This window comes from Sinocyclocheilus anshuiensis, unplaced genomic scaffold, assembly GCF_001515605.1.
Source record: "Sinocyclocheilus anshuiensis isolate Anshui unplaced genomic scaffold, SAMN03320099.WGS_v1.1 scaffold445, whole genome shotgun sequence".
In the NCBI taxonomy this organism is placed as follows: Eukaryota; Metazoa; Chordata; class Actinopteri; order Cypriniformes; family Cyprinidae; genus Sinocyclocheilus; species Sinocyclocheilus anshuiensis.
In genome coordinates, this window is record NW_015540852.1 from 173,270 (window position 1) to 192,267 (window position 18,998).

Sequence of the window (18,998 nt, forward strand, 5' to 3'; positions counted from 1 at the left end):
TTTGCCCCCCCTCGAACTCGAAGACATCTCTAATTTGACAGTTTACCATCTGATCTCACTCGTGACTCTAGGCTACGTAGGACGGACGAAACCATGCTGTTAATGTGGCAGAGATAATTTTGCTGGAAATGCAGAAATAAGCTGTAATTTTGTTTTATTTGTAACTCTTTGGTAGATACATTTATAATTGCTATTACATTACTACTACTACTGTTACTACTAATAAAACAGATCTCTGGGGGCCCCAAAAGTGCGTGGGCCCTTAGAATTGTCAAACTTTCCCCCCCTTAGCGGCGCCCATGGTTACTGTACTTAAAAAATAAAAAAAAATAAAAAAATCCAAAGCATTGTTAGATGCAGTGTTTCCTGTATGCAAAGATTTGGTTTCAATGGTGTAAATGTTTGAAAATTATTAACAGTTGAAAACATTCATTAGAAAAGTAATCAAAAGTAATCAGTTACATTACTTTAATGAAGTAATTGAAAAAGTTACACTACTATTACATTTTAAATAGGGTAACTTGTAATCTGTAACCTATTACATTTGCAAAGTAACCTTCCCAACACTGTCTGTCAGTATACCTCTGTCTGCTGACCTTGAGCTGAAGTTGATCTACTCTCTCTGTCGAACTTTCCAGGGTCCGTTGAAATTTTGCGAAGTTCTCTCATGTAGCTGGGTGAACCGCAAGGAGTATTGTAGATATCGTAGAACTGGGAGAGGTAGGTACAGACTGTGGAAGAACGTTGATGGTGGATCCAGTAAAGGCTCCTGCTGTTGAAAAAGTCCACTGTGGGTGAGAAGTCAGTAGTGCCTGCTCAATCTGCAGATCCAGCGTAAGAGCAGCATCCAATGTGTTTACACCTTGTTCATGTATAAGAAGATATAGATAAGGTTCAATTCCAGCAGTGAAACGCCTGAATGTTTCTCTGTTCTTTGCATTACCTTTGTAAGTGGGAAAAACTTCATCCACCAAATGACTAATTTCTGCCACAAAAACGTGGAGACCCTCACCAATCAGGCGTGCATACTTTAACGTAACTTTGAAATTTGGATAGATAAACTTGTTTGCCAAAAACCTCTTTCATTTTGTCTTTCACTTGGTTATAGTCCTTCTTGATGTCACTCAGCAAACTGTCCCAGTAGCTAAAAGCAGTACCACCCAGGCAAGTTGGCAAAAACGTAGCTAATCTGGCGTTATCAAAATCCACGCTATCTTCCACAGTCACTTCAAATTGTCTGTACCAGTAGAGAAAATCTTCTTTCCCATCCCCCAAAAAGATGGGTGGAAAATGTCCATTAAAGCGCTGCACGGCAAGTGAACTACTCGTGCCAGAGAAATCGCATGCTGAATCCGCTTCACTCATGTTACAAAACAGTTCAGTTCTAGCTCTGTATATCTCACAATAAAAAAAATATCCGAAAAGTTCAATAAATCAAACTAGGATTATCATTCTAGTCATCTGTTTTAAATGCATGCTCAATATATCTCTGTAATCTGATGCTGCTGTGAAATACTCATGAACAAATTTGTCCACGGTTGAAACACAAAGCAAAGTTGACGTCCTGGATAACAGAAGGCTGAAATCTTGAGCCCGATATCGGTGTCCATCACTGTGATGCCAAATCCATCGCATTTAGTACCCGCTGAAGAGAAAGTTCACTTATGCGCCATGTGTGTCGTCCAAACCCACTGCCACCAGAAATGTAAGAGGGGCTTTGAACCATAATAGGAATCTCCAGTCTCTTGTGAATGGGTTCCCGAGAATAATGCAGGCATAAACAGAGACATGAAACTTTACTGACTTTTATTTGTCAGAGCTCATACGGTTAGTAACATCATGCATTGCAGCTTGTTTCACACACACTCCACTTCGCACGCTTGACCTGCGCATACAAAACCTACGCATACATTAGCGCACCAACTCCCTCTGAACAATAACCTTATCATAATAGCTGTAGTGCGAACTCCACTATTCTTATAGAATTAGAACAGTTATTAAAGTTATAGCTCCTATCTGTGAGCATGCGCCTTTTTGTGCTGCCATGCCTCGAGTAGCGTCTACTCTTTACCTAACACAGAGAGCAGACAAGATGACAGAAACAGTGTGATCGACTAAAATGTTGGAGTCATTCATTTTTATGCTAGTAAACATGGATTTAAACACAATGTACATTATACTGCATAACCAAAACTTATTGAGATCATGTCTGTATATTGTACGATAACAAGTAATTATCGTGAAAGGCCTACAGGATATTTTCAATGGTTGCAGTACTATGTAGAACTAAACCTTAAAGAGAATATGTTCAGTTTCAACATGTTGAACATATTCGATATGCCCCCCCCCCCCCCAGTTTGAAACTGGATTGCACCCCTGGTGTTTTGGAAGGGATCTAGTCCTGATAGACACCCGTCTTAGTGACCAGAAGGTTTTAATCAGTTACAAATTCTCATTAAATATGACAGGACAGATAGGACAGAGGATTTTCATTTGTGACAGTTTACTATTTAGCAGCCCTAAATATTACCTATAACCTGAGCAGTACTCCAGAAGTACATGTCAGATTTGGGTGTTTGTAGGATAGATGAATTTTATCAGGAGTGCTCCTGCTCCTGGGTGGCAGTCTGTGGTTCTTCAGCAGCTGTTTTTTAACAGCTAACTTTAAGTGGCTACATAACCCTAATCCAAAGTCTGTATTCCTTGTTTGAACATCTTGACCAAAGAGGCCTTGATAATGTAAGGAGCACTAGTAGGGATTTTCCCTGATATTCTTGACTCCATTAATGATACCGGTTTTGTCTTGCATTGGTGATAATGCTCGTTTGGGGCAGCCTCCTAATCTCATCTCCAACCCACCCAAAAACATTCGATACGTCAGACTATATTGTACATTGATATGTACAGTATACATGATTTTTTTTTTTTTTTATCATTGGTCACTAGTCATTTAGCAGGCAAAGACCTCCTGGTTTTAAGTGTATTGTTTTTTGAGTAATATTCAAAGCCTCTACCTGGGACTGAGTATTGAACCTCTACATACATGTAGGCTACCAGACTCTTTCTAGCTTGAGCATGGCTATTAGCCTGGACAATAAAGACAACTGGCATTTCTGTTTAATTATTTTCTTCAGAACAGGTTCCTTATACTCAGAATTCATTATTTTATTTGTGATTTTGTACACATGTTTACCTGTATGTCATGTTGCTTTTCATCTACAGGTTAAATCCACAATCTCCTGGAGAAGTTCAGTGCTGGAAACACAAACAGCCATAATGAACAATGAGCAGTATCCTTCTCTACCGCTCAAAGAAAAGCAAATGAACATCATCAGCATCAAAGCCATAGAAGACATTGGGCATGATCTTCAAGATTCTATTGTAAGTTTATGTTTTACCCAAGTTGTTGACTGTTTTACTAAAATGTTCAGACTGATGGCAGTATGCAAGACAACACACTGTGGCACTTGTCTCATAAAAAGTCATTCTGAAAAGAGATGGCATTATATGGATCTTATATACAGTACCATATAAGAAACCCAGAGGTAAAAACAACATACCTAAGTGTGTTTACACTCATAACGTAATGATCCGAATTCCAAATGTACCCTTTACACAGACTAAGCTGACTTCTTACCAAAAGCGAAGTGTGAGAGTGAGGGGCTCGAGCGAGGGCATCAAACGAGGGCATCTTGGAGGCTTTGATGTATGGCTTTATAGTTGAGTCTAATATTAGCTCCTGGCTCCTCTTACTCCTCTCAAGTAACATCAGGGATCAGTTTGTGACTTGAGGCTTACTTCATTCTGAAAGACAGAAAGAACAGACAGACAGAAAACAGAGTTCAAGATTAAGAGAGAGTGAGAACAGATTGGAGGCAGGTTTCTTACTGTGACTGGGAGATGGATTTACCCGAGAATGAAAGTGGTGGGTCTCAACCTTCAACTGCCAAACAAACACACTTCATAAGGGATGTGATCTTTCATGGAAAACTGCAGGTGAGTGTGGCATGTATCAATGAATATTTATGAAGTTTTAAGACTTTAATACCATATATTTAGCAATGTATGTGCAATATCTGCTATTAATGATGACTATTATTTATTGACAATTTGATAAATGTACATAAGTTACATATATATCAGTAATTAAAGTACATTAGCAAATGCTAGATCTGTATGTAATGCTTTTTGCTCCTAAAATATGAGCACATGTCCCCATAAGATGAAGGGGCATGCCAGAGGAAATGTTATACCCCATAACACATTCGGCAGTTGCTGGATCAGTTGCAGTCGCTCTACAAAAACAGCTGACCTAAATGAATAAGGACTTCAAAAAATTTTTTTCTAAGATTACTGTTGCATAGTTTGTTTGTGCTGAAGTCCAGACAGCATTTTATAGGGAACACATCACATACAGTTATCTCAATAGTGCATCATTATGTACACATATGTACGCCACAGAAATATGCTTACTGTACCTACACTTGCATAATGTCAGTAATATTGTCGATATTAAATGTAACTGTCATTTTACGCACAATTGTTTTGGTCTGTTCTGTTGATTATAAGAGTTGGTTAGATTGTGGTTTGCATAGATGTAATAAGAACCCATAGCTGTTGCCATAGTTCACACTCTCAAGTTCAAGGTTACTCATGTTGAGCATTATTTAACAGTGTATAAGCAGCTGTATGTCAAACATCACACAGATCCGTCACCCGTAAGACTGCAGTGTTATGGGATATCTCAGGCCCATAGGTGCAAAACATAACATATCTCCAGCAGTTTGTCTCTCCAAAACAAAAATAGTGTGGCAGTACTGCCAAACATGGACATTTCATTTTGTCCTGTTGGAGAAATAATTATGTCTTGCTACAACAGGGTTTCATAAAAGTTTATATTAAACTGCACAAAGATGAATGAATATGCGCCTAAGTTAGTTGTTAATCGGAAGTTACCTAGTTCTCTTGAACCTCACATTGCAATGAGCTCTCGGTTAGTTTCTTATCACACGCTCACTATATTTTATTAACAATTTATTTGTTTGTTTGTGTAAAATATATTAGTAGTTAATTACATGTTAGACACATCAGATTTAATACAGACTGCTGAGTGTCTTTTAAAGGCAATTACCATTGGTTATGGTGTACATTTTCAATAACCAAAATGCAATGTCACTTATATTGTGTCCCTAATGATTACCTGGAAAATAAGATCTGCTTTGCACATAATGGAATTATATGTGATCTGAGATTCTTGTTAATTTACTAAAATTATACAGTACATGCTTCCCAGCAATGCTTATGGGACTGCTTATCTCTTACACACTAGAAAGATTAAATGCAACTAACATACTATATCAGCTAATAAAATGTCGCCAGTACTGTATCAAAAACTTAAACTTGTGTGTCCTTCTGTTTGTGTGTCAGCCAGTTTGCTGTAATGATAAAGATCCTGTCCAGTCCATTTAGTTTGAACATTTAGTTAGAATTGAGTTAGTTCAGGATTTAAAACTGTGCAATACTACAAAACATTCAAGCAAGCAACCAACGTGAGTATTTTCTACACGTTAAAGAGGACATTGATCCTTTTATTTATTTAAGCATAGCAATTGAAAGATTACTATAATAAACATAACAAAAGATCAGTATGCACTACCAGTCAGAGGTTTGGACACATCTACGCATTCTTTATTAATACTGCTTTCCACATTTTAGAATAATGATAAATAACTCAAATTTACGTATGAGAATGATGTATTGACTTTTTGATGTATTACTTTCACATGGGCAGCTTTTCAATCAATATCATAAGCCACAATTTATATTTATTTGTCTGTAAACTAATTACAAGCACTTCAGCAGAAGCCTTAAGATCAAAAAGTTTTTAAAGTCATGAGAAACATAAATTCCATTAAGTGTAGACTGACAACGTAGACTATTCACAGATAATTGTTGATATTAATGCTTATCATAATATAACCACAGCTAATTAAAAACTATATGAATGGAGTTTACTTGCTCAGCTCATTATTTTATAGATGACTTGGTACAATGAGGTCTAACAAACAATCACACTCATTCTTAAAACTGATGAGTCCTATGTTGAATTGAGATGCTGCCCCATCTTGACCTTTCACTGGACACTGGCCCAGCAGTGTCACACACACACACACACAGCTTGGCTCATGTTTTCTCCTCCCCTCTCCTGTCAGCTCCTGAAGTCTCTCGCTCCCGAGGAGAACACAAAATGCCAGCAGGGTCTGTATTTCCAGGACGGCAAGAGGCGGGTGGACTACGTCCTCACTTACCACATCAAAAAGACAAGCAGCTCCCGACGCCACACATCACGTCTCAGAGACAACGCCTTCACCCGCACCCTACGGCGGGGTCGAGAGCCGCCTCCGCCTGCACCCAAAGATGACGCTGAAGTGGGCTCGCCTCACCATAGCATGGACCACCACGATGATGACAAATGTTTACGGCGTGAGGAGTTCGAGAGTAACCTGATGGAGATGGGACTGGAGCTGGAGCGAGATGAGGAGGTACGTGTGTTTTTCATCATGATGGATGGATGGATGGAGCCTGCATTCCTGCTCCACAAGGCTTTTGTTTGCTGGAGGTTTGTTTTGTCTTTTGGCTGAGCTCAGCTGTTTTACGTCAACACTCACCATGAAGGGCCACAAAAGACACATTGTCATGTCACACTGCACTGGTTATGACATGAGATGCTCAGAGCTCAAAACTCCTGTTTGGAACTGACACATTGAGAGACTTCACTTACGGTCGCTTGTTCATGGTGTTTGCTGTTTCATATTCTAAAATGGATAGATGTGGTCCTGAGTGCTGATTGGTCGCTATAGTATTCCAGCCATGGTAAAATATTACTCAATATAAGCCTCCTGGCACAAGCAAATGTGCTGTTGCCCTGAATATCATCATAGCTGTGATTGAGCCGCAAACACAAGAATGCAGGTGATCAATGATATCCAGTACTACAGAATGATTGTTGATGACTGTAATTTTTTATACAGCAGTTCTGTAAACAAGTCATTGACTACAAGTCATTGGCTTCCATGGCTGCAGTACAATGTATTTTCCACCAATTGGCAACCCGTGGTGTTGAAATGCTATTGGGTAAATTGGCTGTAGGCGGAGTCAAACAGACCAAAACAAAAACAGACATTCCAACACAGAACACACATTTCAAAATAGAATAACTGGCTGTAGCGTTGTTTGTCAGAGAAACATATTTATGCACTTGGTATGTTTTCTAAATATCTGCAAACATGTATGCATTTTTATGCTTTAGTACAGTCAAAAAAATAATAATACAAATAAAATACTACAGCACCTTTACAGTGATCCATTGTTGCAATGTGCACTTGTAGTGTACTTCAAATCTTAAAAGTATATTTAAAAAAACTGTACTTGCATATATTAAAGCAGTGGTCACCAACATTTTTAGGCCCAAGATCCCTGACCTCGGCCTTTATGAAAGACAAGATCTACCTATTGAAGAATTGATAGAAAAAGACATCACAGATTGTACTTCAAATTTGAGGCCTTTTACTTAGTATTTTAATTAGTGATGCTCCGATCATAGCTGATTCAGAATTCAGATTTTCTTTCTTCTTTTTTTTTAACTAGCAAATTGGATTCTGATACTGATTTTTAAGCAAATGTATTTATTGGCTATTTGCTTTATAACAAACAAACGGTCTTTAAGCAAAAATATCTAGCCATTTGAAATTAGAGGCAACCACTGCATTTTAATCACGATCTGCACGGGCAGTTGTTTTTGATTTGATTTAGATTAATTTCAGGATTTAAAACAAAAACAGAATAGTCTGACTTTTAGGTGTTATTTATTTATTTGCTACATAAAACATCTGCACGAAACAAACACAGCAGGTCTGAATGAGACGCACTCTCTGACAGCAGGTGGCGCTTAAACAGGGTTGCCAGGTTTTCGCAATAAAACGAGTCCAATCGCGTTTCGAGGAGGGGTCCCCTGTAAAAATCGCATTCCGGGGGTAAATACACGTTTTTCGGCGGGGATCTTCAAGTAAAATTCACATTCCAGGGACTAAATATCACGTTATTGGGGTCGCTTCAACCCGCGGACATGAACAACAACCCGCGGCAACAGTGTTAAAGAAACATTAGCCCAATTCCACGGGAAAACCGCGGACTTGGCAACATTGCTTATGAACCGACCGCACTACAGCGTTTCCTTGGTTACCTCTGTAAACAAAGCAGAGCCGCGCTTTATACGGAGAAGAAAATGCCATTGCCATCGAAACTTTTCTCAAGACAGTTCCCTTCAGTGATACATTAATATAACCCCAGAAATGTAATGCATTTTTGTACTTATTTTACTGTTTTTTTTTTTCGGGATCTACAGGGACAGTGATAAAGATCTACCGGTCGATCGCGATCGACGGGTTGGCGACCACTGTATTAAAGGAATAGTTCACCCAAAATTTAAAATTTGCTGAAAATGTACTCCACGGTTTAAAATTAAAACGTTAATTAATGGACTGGAGTCGTGTGGATTATTGTGATGTTTGGACTCTCATTCTGACGGCACCCATTCACTGCAGAGGATCCATTGATGAGCAAGTGATGGAATGCTACATTTCTCCAAATCTGTTCCCATGAAGAAACAAACTCATCTATATGTTGGATGGCCTGAGGATGAGTACATTTTCAGCAAATGTTCATTTTGGGGCAAATATTCTTTAAATTAAATAAAAGACCAATTAAGTGTACTTAATGAGAAAATATGTTTCATGTTTCCCAACACATTTAAGTACTTTATAGTAATGTCAATTTAAAAAGCTTTACTGAAATACATATTAAACCATTATTTTTCAATTATGTTCTGCTGTGCTTCCAGGAAGTACTTATTTTGATGTACTGATTAACTTACTAAAGTTCACATAAAGTACTTTATTATAATTGTAGAAAACTGTAGTGTGTTATTTGATATTACACATAAAGTTATAATGTGTTTAAATGTACTAAATTGGAACTTTATTAAGAATTTTTATTTACAAATATATTTATTGTTATGTTATACATGTTTCAATAGAAATTACGTTTATGTATATTTTAGTTTACCATGAATTCTTCTCAATACATTTGGAAGTACACTTTAAAAAGCCCTCTAAAGTTCAGCTAATTGCATTTAATATAAATTAAACTAGGATAAATTTACTTGCAATTAACATGCAACTATGTGTCCAAATAATTACATTCATTTTAATACTTCAGTATGTACTTGTATACTGTTTCCGCACTCTTTTTAGAAGTATGCTAAAGTGTAAGGGATAGTTCACCCAAAAATGAAAATTCTGTCATCATTTACTCCCCCTTTTGTCATTTCATGTAAATCTTCAAATTCCATTAAATACACACATTATTTTGATTAATACGCTTAACTAATTGAAGAAATGCTGATCAAACTAGACGAATATGGATTACAATTGTAGTATTTGACCTTTGTCAGCATCTATCCAACAATAAACATAACCAATCAGTCTAAACTTTTGTCCCAATCAGTTTGGGATCCAAACTGTAAGCAAAAACCCAGATAGTAAGATCAGATTTCCAGATATCGGACCACCACTTCAGGCTCACCGTCTGACCATCATATATTAAACTTGCCTAATCATTGAACTGGATTAAATCTTATTTAACACAGCCTAATTCAATTTGGTTTCATATACCAAAGGCTATATTTAAAAGAGTTGGTGGGTTAGAATTTTTGTTGAAATGCGACTGAGATTTCTAAATTGCCTGTTAAGCTTTCAAATTTCTACAAACAGATATTGCAATACTGGAAAATGATATTTACCCACAACTTTACACCACATGAAGCCACCTTGTGGAATAATAGAATTATTACAATAAATAAGTGGACGCTATTTAAACAAGAATGATTCGAGAAAAAAGTTCTTTATGTTGTCGATTTGATATATGAAGATGATCAGTTAATTCAGTATAATGCATTCATGGAGAAATGTGTGATAAAATGTTCCTTTAGAGAATATAATACTGTGTGTAGAGCCATCCCTCTTGCACTAAAACAATTAATACAAAATACTCACACTACTAACATATTCTAATTTAAGAGAGAACTATTTAGATCAGGGTCAGATGCACTATTCTACAGTGGCCGAGAGAGCTCAACGCGCTGCAAACAGAAAAAAACACCTGCAAATTAAGAAAACAACTTCATCAATTTGACAACACACGCGCTGCAAATGCTGTTGTCGATTTGATATATGAAGATGATCAGTTAATTCAGTATAATGCATTCATGGAGAAATGTGTGATAAAATGTTCCTTTAGAGAATATAATACTGTGTGTAGAGCCATCCCTCTTGCACTAAAACAATTAATACAAAATACTCTAACATATTCTGATTTAAGACAGAACTATTTAGATCAGGGTAAGAATCACTATTCCCTAAATAATTAAAATGTGGAGAACAAAGATATCTCCATAACGAATTTCTCATATTTGTCATAACATCATTATATTCTATGTGTTTAGTGTTTAATGAATTTGCAGACAATGTATTTATCTGTTACTCTAATATAACTGTATTTCCACTGTCTTAGAGCAGAGTGCTATTGAATGTGTATAGCTGATATGAAGTGGGTCAGAACTAAAATCAGAACTGAAAACAAACACTGGATGAAAAAAAAAACTCCCAATAAATGTCCAAACAGCGATTCTATCACAACATTTATTGTGTTATATCTTGTGCATCATTTACATTTAGCATTTGATGTTGATTTGAAAGGAAACTTTATAATTGTTACTTATTATTGGCATCATTGTACATATTGAGAATTCATTGCACTGATTTTAAATTCAGTTAAGGTATCTGACATAATATGACATGACATAGATTTTTTTTTATATGCAGTGTCTTAAGAGCCATATAGGCTATAATATGTTGTCTTTAGATAAATCGCTCAGAGGGGTTTGACCAGTTAGACAGACAGACTACTAGGTTATTTATTTGTACAAATCATCCAAGCACCCCAATCCCAGCTATTTCTAATATACATTTGATTAATATTGCTAAATATTATTGAATTGTAACGAAATTAAAGATCCATCTTTGATTGTCATAAGAATTCCAGGTGCAGTTCCGCCAATTAGATTTCACGTAGCATTTTAATCGGTCAGTCCTGGAAGTCTGATTGGGTGATAACTTTTGACAACGTTTAGTCCAGTTGCGAAAATAATTTAATTGATGTTCAACAAATAAATTAATTTCTAGCTCAAGAGCACGGAGAGATTTGCGAGTGCTCAGGACACAGTTTGACTGCGCACACGCGCACGCTTTAAAGGTGGGGTAAGTGATTTCTGGTAGCTAATGTTGATATATCAAATCACCAAAACAAACACGCCCCTACCCCAAAAGGGTCTCGCCCCTATTTTGATAGCTCTGCCCCACACATACAGTGGGTACGGAAAGTATTCAGACCCCCTTAAATTTTTCACTCTTTGTTATATTGCAGCCATTTGCTAAAAATTAACTTAAATGATTTTAGCAAATGGCTGCAATATAACAAAGAGTGAAAAATTTAAGGGGGTCTGAATACTTTCCGTACCCACTGTATGTACGCAACCCAGGCAACGATTAGTTCTGTGAAACAAAGCAAAGCAATGTTACACCGTGTCTACACCGGACGCTAGCGACGCGACAAAATACTATAGAACGCTTTATGACGTATTGACACAAATTTCAAATGATTTTCAACAGTCACTTTGTCACGTCCAGTGTAGACAGACTTTAGCTGTTGCGGCGCAGACACGGTGCTTATCCACCATCTCTATCTTTCTGTCGCTCGGTTCGGCTAATGTCTGTCCTGTGCACTGAGCGCTCTCTCCTCCACATTATGAGTAGACACGCCCCTTACTGCTGATTGGCTACAAGTTTGTTTTGGTACTCGGCCCGACTCAGTTTTCTAAAGTGTTTTTGAAAAAATACATACCCCACCTTTAAGTGAGAGGAGAGATTCGCAATTGCAGTGGACACCTTTTAAGTGCGCGCACACCCTCTGGGCGAGAGCAGCGTGTATCTGAAAGCGCGTGTCCGGTTTAGTGCGAGAGCAAAGGAAATCCGCGTGCGAGAGGAAAGATTCGCACTCGCGCATCATATTAATGTACTTTCACGCTACAACAGTGCGATCTCGACATTTGTCAGTAAAATAATGCCATAATTTTCCCTTATCAAAAGTGCAGGGGTCGATTGCTGTCTTTTCAAAACTGCAGGGGTCATGACCCCCCTGTCCCCTGTGTCAACGGCGCGCCTGGATGTGACAACATCGCACAACTGCTGCATTTAAAGTCATCACCCCCACAAACATTAGTTATGTGTTTTCTTCTCTGGCTTTCAGACTGTGATAAATGTGGTGTATTTGCATATGTGTTTAATAAATTAGATTTGCATGTGTGCACCTGTTCTTCTCTGTGAACATTTTTAATTTTATGAACATGTATGAAGACATATAAAACCATGTATAGTTCTGGTCATGTGATTATGTCATTAAATACCTTGTAGAATTTCATGAATTTCATAATTAGCAAAAGTAATGATGATCACAGCTGTTGAGCTGTTTGTTTTTGGCTGTGAGACTCACCCTGAAATGAGATCCCTTGTCCTGGAGTCTATGTAAGGCCTATGCGTCAGGTCACACGTGGTCTGGTGCGTAGTGCATATGCTGTGAGGTGACCCTTGTGTGTAGGCAACCCAGCCTGACTTGGGTAATTTCCTGATTCCATTACTCCTGCTTCTCCCTTTCACTTCTTGACATTTCTTCACTGCAGTGTCATCTAAATATATGTAAAGGCTGGAACCCTATTGTGTTTGTACTGATTTTCTAATTCTTCTTAATTAGTTATCTACCGTAAATATAGAGACCCCAAACTCGGCAGGATGGTCCCAAGCGTGCAGAGCTACTCAGGCACATGTATAGGTGCAAATCTGTGTGACATTCATTGGTCATGCTATTTGCGTTTTGGTCCATAACTGTGAAACCATTAGGGCTAGCATTAAAATTAAAAATTCAAGTAAATAGAGAAGACACCATAACACAGGGGTGTCCAATCCTGCTCTCTGGGAGGTCAACATCCTGCAGATTTTAGCTAGAACCAGCACTAACACACTTGCCTGGAAGTTTCTAGTGAGTCAGAAGACATTGATTAGCTGGTTCTATTGTACAGAACATGAAAATAGAGACATCAGCCACCATAGTCCAATGTATACAGGGAGCCAGAGCGCCTGACATCTTGGCAAATTTAAAAGTGCTGGCTAATTCTAAACGTAAATTCAGTAAGATTTTTATTCACGTTGGCACTAATGATGTCCGATTTTGCCAGTCGGAGATCACTAACAATAACATTAAAGAGGTGTGTGAACTTGCAAGCACAATGTCAGACACTGTAATATGCTCTGGTCCCCTCCCTGCTTACCGTCAGCACATAGAGACCCTTTCACCTAGATATCATACTATAGAGATTGTGTCTGTTTCCCGAACTAGCAAATACCAAAAACATCCAAAACAATTTAAGGGTAACAATTTAATTGATGTTTGACAAATAAAAAACAGATATAATACAGATGAACAAATGATAAAGCTTGGCTTAATGAATATTAGATCCCTTTCTACAAAAGCGCTTTTTATAAATGAAATGATCACAGATCATAACTTAGATGTGCTCTGTTTGACAGAAACCTGGCTAAAACCAGATGATTACATTATTTTAAAAAACATCCAAAACAATTTAAGGGTAACAATTTAATTGATGTTTGACAAATAAAAAACAGATATAATACAGATGAACAAATGATAAAGCTTGGCTTAATGAATATTAGATCCCTTTCTACAAAAGCGCTTTTTGTAAATGATATGATCACAGATCATAAAACCTGGCTAAAACCAGATGACTGCATTATTTTATGAGTCTACTCCTCAAGATTACTTATAAACATGAGCCGCGTCCAAAAGGTAAAGGGGGAGGTGTTGCTACAATTTAAAGCAATATTTTCAGTATTTCTCAGAAGTCTGGTTTCAAGTATAATTTGTTTGAAGTAATGTCATATAACATTATCCAGAGAAACAAGTGTTAATGAAAAATCCCCTGTGATGTTTGTATTGGCTACTGCAAACAAGGCATTTTATCAAAGAATTTGCTGATTTTCTATCGGAGTTAGTGCTGGCTGCAGATAAAGTCTTAATTGTTGGAGATTTTAATATCCATGTTGATAATGAAAAAGATGCATTGGGATCAGCATTTATAGACATTCTGAACTCCATTGGGGTTAGACAACACGTGTCAGGGCCTACTCATTGTCGAAATCATACTCTATATTTAATACTGTCACATGGAAATTATCTCGATGGTGTTGAAATTATGCAGCAGAGTGATGATATCTCGAATCATTATTTAGTCTTGTGTATACTTCATATAGCTAAATCTGCAAACTCAACTCCTTGTTACAAATATGGTAGAACCGTCAATTCTACAACAAAAGACTGCTTTGTAAATAATCTTCCTGACTTGTCTCAATTCCTCAGCATATCCAATCGCTCAGAAAAAACTTGATGGTGTAACAGAAACTATTGACTCTCTCTTTTCTAGCACTTGAGATACGGTTGCTCCTTTACGCTTAAAGAAGATTAAAGAAAACAGTCCGACACCGTGGTATAATGAGCACACTCGCGCCTTAAAGAGAGCAGCCCGAAAAATGGAGCGCAGCTGGAGGAAAACAAAACTAGAGGTTAGGGTTGGGCCGATAGACGATGTCATCGTCCATCGCCGATGGCTGATAGATATCACGATGTTGAGCCGACATCGTGATTCCCCCCTCCCCCCTGCAATCCGCCGTGTCCCAATACCTTGTTCGGAAAGCAAATGACGTGTACTACGGAAACCCTAAAGGGAATAAATACGAGATGGGAGGGCATCGTGATTCCTCCTCCCCCTCCCCCTGCAATCTGCCGCATCCCAATACCGTTTTCGGAAAGAAAATGACGTGTACTACAGAACCCCTAAAGAATTAAATAGAATTAGAGAATTAAAGAATCAAAAAATAATAAATACGAGATGTGAGGAAAATATGTATTTCAATACTTTCTCTCGCAGTTTTATCATTGGGTAATTATACTGTGTATAAATTGCGGGCATCAGGGAGTCGGTATTATGCCTGGCATTGAAACTGCTTTTGAATGCATGATGGCTTTTTAGTTTCACTTTCACTTTCGAGATTCGCGATCGCACGTACTCTGTTTATATTGTTTATACTATGGAGCGGCAGTACTTACCACACATTTTACAAGATTAGATGTTTGTCAGTGGTGCTCAGAATCTACAAATCATTCGCCATGATCCTCAGTCATTTCTCCTAACTCTGTTTATGTGGTAAGTGAAATTTTAAGTACTGTAATGTAACAGGCAACCGTTAGCAAACATTATTTGTTTTCTCTGCCTTTCTAAATACAGATTCATGCTTCGGGCACACCCCCTAACCCTAAAAACTTTCTAATTGGCTGTTATTAAGCCTCTCATTAAAAAAAACAGAACTTTATCCTAGAGAATTAGTTAATTACAGACCAATCTCAAATTTCCCTTTTCTGTCAAAAAATACTAGAAAAGGCAGTATCCTCTCAGCTATGTTCCTTCTTAGAGAGAAATGGTATCTGTGAGAATTTCCAGTCAGAATTTAGACCGTATCATAGTACTGAAACTGCTCTCATCAGAGTTACAAATGACCTGCTCTTATCATCTGATCTTGGTTGTATTTCTCTATTAGTGCTACTGGATCTTAGCACTGTATTTGACACTATTGACCACAACATTCTTTTGAGTAAACTACAAAATTATGTTGGCATTAGTGGAATTGCATTGTCATGGTTCAAATCTTACTTATCTGACGTCATCAATTCGTAGCAGTGAATGATGAGATATCATATTGATCACAAGTAAAGTATGGAGTGCCACAAGGCTCAGTACAAGGACCGTTGCGTTTCACACTTTACATGTTACCCTTGGGAGATATCATCAAGAAACATGGTGTTAGCTTTCACTGTTACGCTGATGATACTCAGCTCTATATTTCCCTCTAGATGAAACAAACCAATTCACACAACAAACGGAATGCATAGTTGATATAAAAAACTGGATGACTAGTAATTTCCTAATGCTAAATTCTGAAAACAACAGAGGTTTTAATTATTGGACCAAAAACCTCCGCATGTAATAACCTAAATCACTGTCTAACACTTGATGGCTGCTCTGTTAACTCTTTGTCATCAGTTAGCAACCTATGATAGCCATGCTATTTGAAAACCATGTTTCTAGCATTTGTAAAACCACATTTTTCCATCTTATAAATATATCTAAATTACGACCTATGCTCTCAATGTCAAATGCAGAAACGTTAATTAATGCGTTCATAAATTGGGGCCCAGTTCAGTCAAGCCAAGGAACCAAAACTCCATCGGTGACAGAAATGGAGAAAAAACCTTGGGAGAAACTAAGCTCAGTCGGGGGCCATTTCTCCTCTGGCCAGATGAAACTAGCATGGCGTGGCGTGGCTGCAACACAGTTCAGATTTTGCAGAGGATTTGTCTGGTTCTCGTGGTCTTGTGCCAGTGGTCGTCAAGGTGACGAGGTCTTCGCAGGGGATCTGTCTCTGGGGCTCATCTAGTTGACATGGTCTCTGGGGCTCATCTAGTTGTCCTGGTCTCCGCTGTCTTTCAGGGCTGTAGAGGTTGTCTCTAGGTGCTGATCCACCATCTGGTCTAGAAATGGACTCGATCTGGGTGGCTACAGTGACCATATGTTCTGGATACAGACTGGATCTGTATGGCTACAGTGACCTAGGAATAAGAATGAAAGAGACTAATATTAGCGTAGATGCCATTCTTCTCTAATTAATGCAGCCTAACAATCCTTTAACGGATTTGAATTATAGAAATGTGACAGTGTTTTATGTGTATGATAGGCTAAAGTGATGGGTCTTTAATCTAGATTTAAACTGACAGACTGTGTCTGCCTCCCAAACAATGCTAGGTAGATTGTTCCAGAGTTTGGGCGCTAAATAGGAAAAGGATCTGCCGCCCGCAGTTGATTTTGATATTCTAGGTATTATCAAATGGCCAGAGTTTTGAGATTGCAGCGGACATGAAGGACAATATTGCGATATGACCTCACTCAAGTATTGAGGAGCTAAACTATTCAGGGCTTTATAAGTAATTAGCAAGATTTTAAAATGTATTCGATGTTCAATATGGAGCCAGTAGAGCAACCACCCAATAAAGCATTACAATAATCGAACTCTGAGGTCATAAATGCATGAATTAACGTTTCTGTATTTGACATTAGTGTAGAGTCTGGACCAATCAGACACACCATTTTTCATTTGATTTAACAAATCAATTATTCATTAGATTAACAAAGCGAACCGATCACGCTGCAACAACATCTCACGGGCTGACACGCCACATGACCGAATACGGCTATTTAACAGAGCGACAGCTACAGACAATAGCAAGGGGGTGATGACCCCACAGTGTGGTTCTAGTCGCAAAATCTCGCCCTGTAGCTCCTGGATAGCCTTCTCGGCCACAGGATTTTTCTTGATATTTTTAGTATCGCCTACCTCAATGGCCAGCCTGTATTGAGCAAGCACTGTGTCCTTGGCCATTGCTGAAAAACCTGGTGCTGGGTCGGGTTTAACTACAGCAAAGGGGCCATCGAGCGGACGAAGGCCAATACACAAGCGTACAATACCATCCCGCAACGTCTCCTTCCGCTCGCCATCAATTAACAACGCAGATGTGAAGGATGTCATGCACTCACAAACAACTAGGATGAGCTGATGCTCACGTTTAAGCACGTCAGTTGCAAAGGTAGACCCAACCGTCTCAGGTGGATCACAGCTGGACTGCTCCACTGTGAACACTGGAGACTTCGCCAGTGCAGCACATTGGTGACAACCCTTAGTGGTAAGCTGGATGGCCGACTCCAAGTCCAGTGCATAGAAGTACCAGCCGACGATAAGTCTCAACGGGTGAGCCTAACCTGATGTGCAATGACATAAGCAAACCATGCAGTACTGACCTTGGAACGACGATGCATTCGGTGGTGTTTGACAGTGGTGTGTTAAGCCGTACAACTAAAAGCCCATCACTTGCTAAGGTAACAGTATTCAAATAATGTTTCACATCTTTGACATTAGTAACTCTCTTGGAAGGGCTTGTACCCTGCCAAAGGTGTGCGAGTACCCTACGGAGGTCCGGACACTCTGCCTGGATAGACACTCACGTGGCTCTATTGGCAAAGGGTACCTTTTGAGCTCCCTTCAAGATTGATCAGATTTTTATGAAGCTTAGCGCTGAAATGTCCGGCGACCAGCAACTTTTCCCCCCATGTAACATACATTGTTGCCCCCAGCCCTGGATCCCTGAAAGCACCATCAGTGACGATCCAAAGCTGATCACCAGGTCGCGGTATCATCACAGCACAACTAGTGGATAACGCCTGTTGAGCCCTGTGAAAACACTGGAGGAGCTCATCTGACTACACAATCGCAGCCGTCGACTCACCACCAGTGACCATGTTGTCGAAGGGGGCAAGGATCGACGCACAACCCTTAAGAACACGTGCTAGAACTTTATACTCCCCAATGAAGGACCGTAGGCCACTAACAGTCGCATGGGGGTACACGAAGCCAATGTTGAAATGCAATGCGAACTAGTGCGAATAGTACCACGACTCCAGACCCACCCCAAAATGTTGGTCTGGACTGGGGCAATAACAGTCTTAGTTGGAGATAAGCACAGACTGCATGCCTGGAGGGCCACTTAAACCTTTTTCCACACCGCAAGAAGGTCCTCAAGGGTATCGGCGCCACAGTACAGGTCATCAGCGAACTTGGCCACCTGCCCCTGTTGAAGAAGGTCGCTGA

At 38.9% G+C, this 18,998-nt stretch overlaps 1 protein-coding gene across 2 annotated transcripts in view; it reads left to right on the forward strand.

Moving 5' to 3' along the window:
• Window positions 1-18,998, forward strand: part of ano1b (anoctamin 1, calcium activated chloride channel b) — a 65,627-nt gene that overhangs the window by 14,810 nt on the left and 31,819 nt on the right. Inside the window, exons 2-3 of one of the 2 annotated variants that reach the window (XM_016485211.1) lie at window positions 3,223-3,381; window positions 6,213-6,542. In XM_016485211.1, coding sequence (XP_016340697.1) covers window positions 3,277-3,381; window positions 6,213-6,542 — 435 coding nt within the window. In that variant the 5' untranslated portion in view covers window positions 3,223-3,276. Of the gene's footprint in view, window positions 1-3,222; window positions 3,382-3,816; window positions 3,997-6,212; window positions 6,543-18,998 lie in introns of those variants that run through there. The other variant, XM_016485212.1, reaches the window with a different exon arrangement.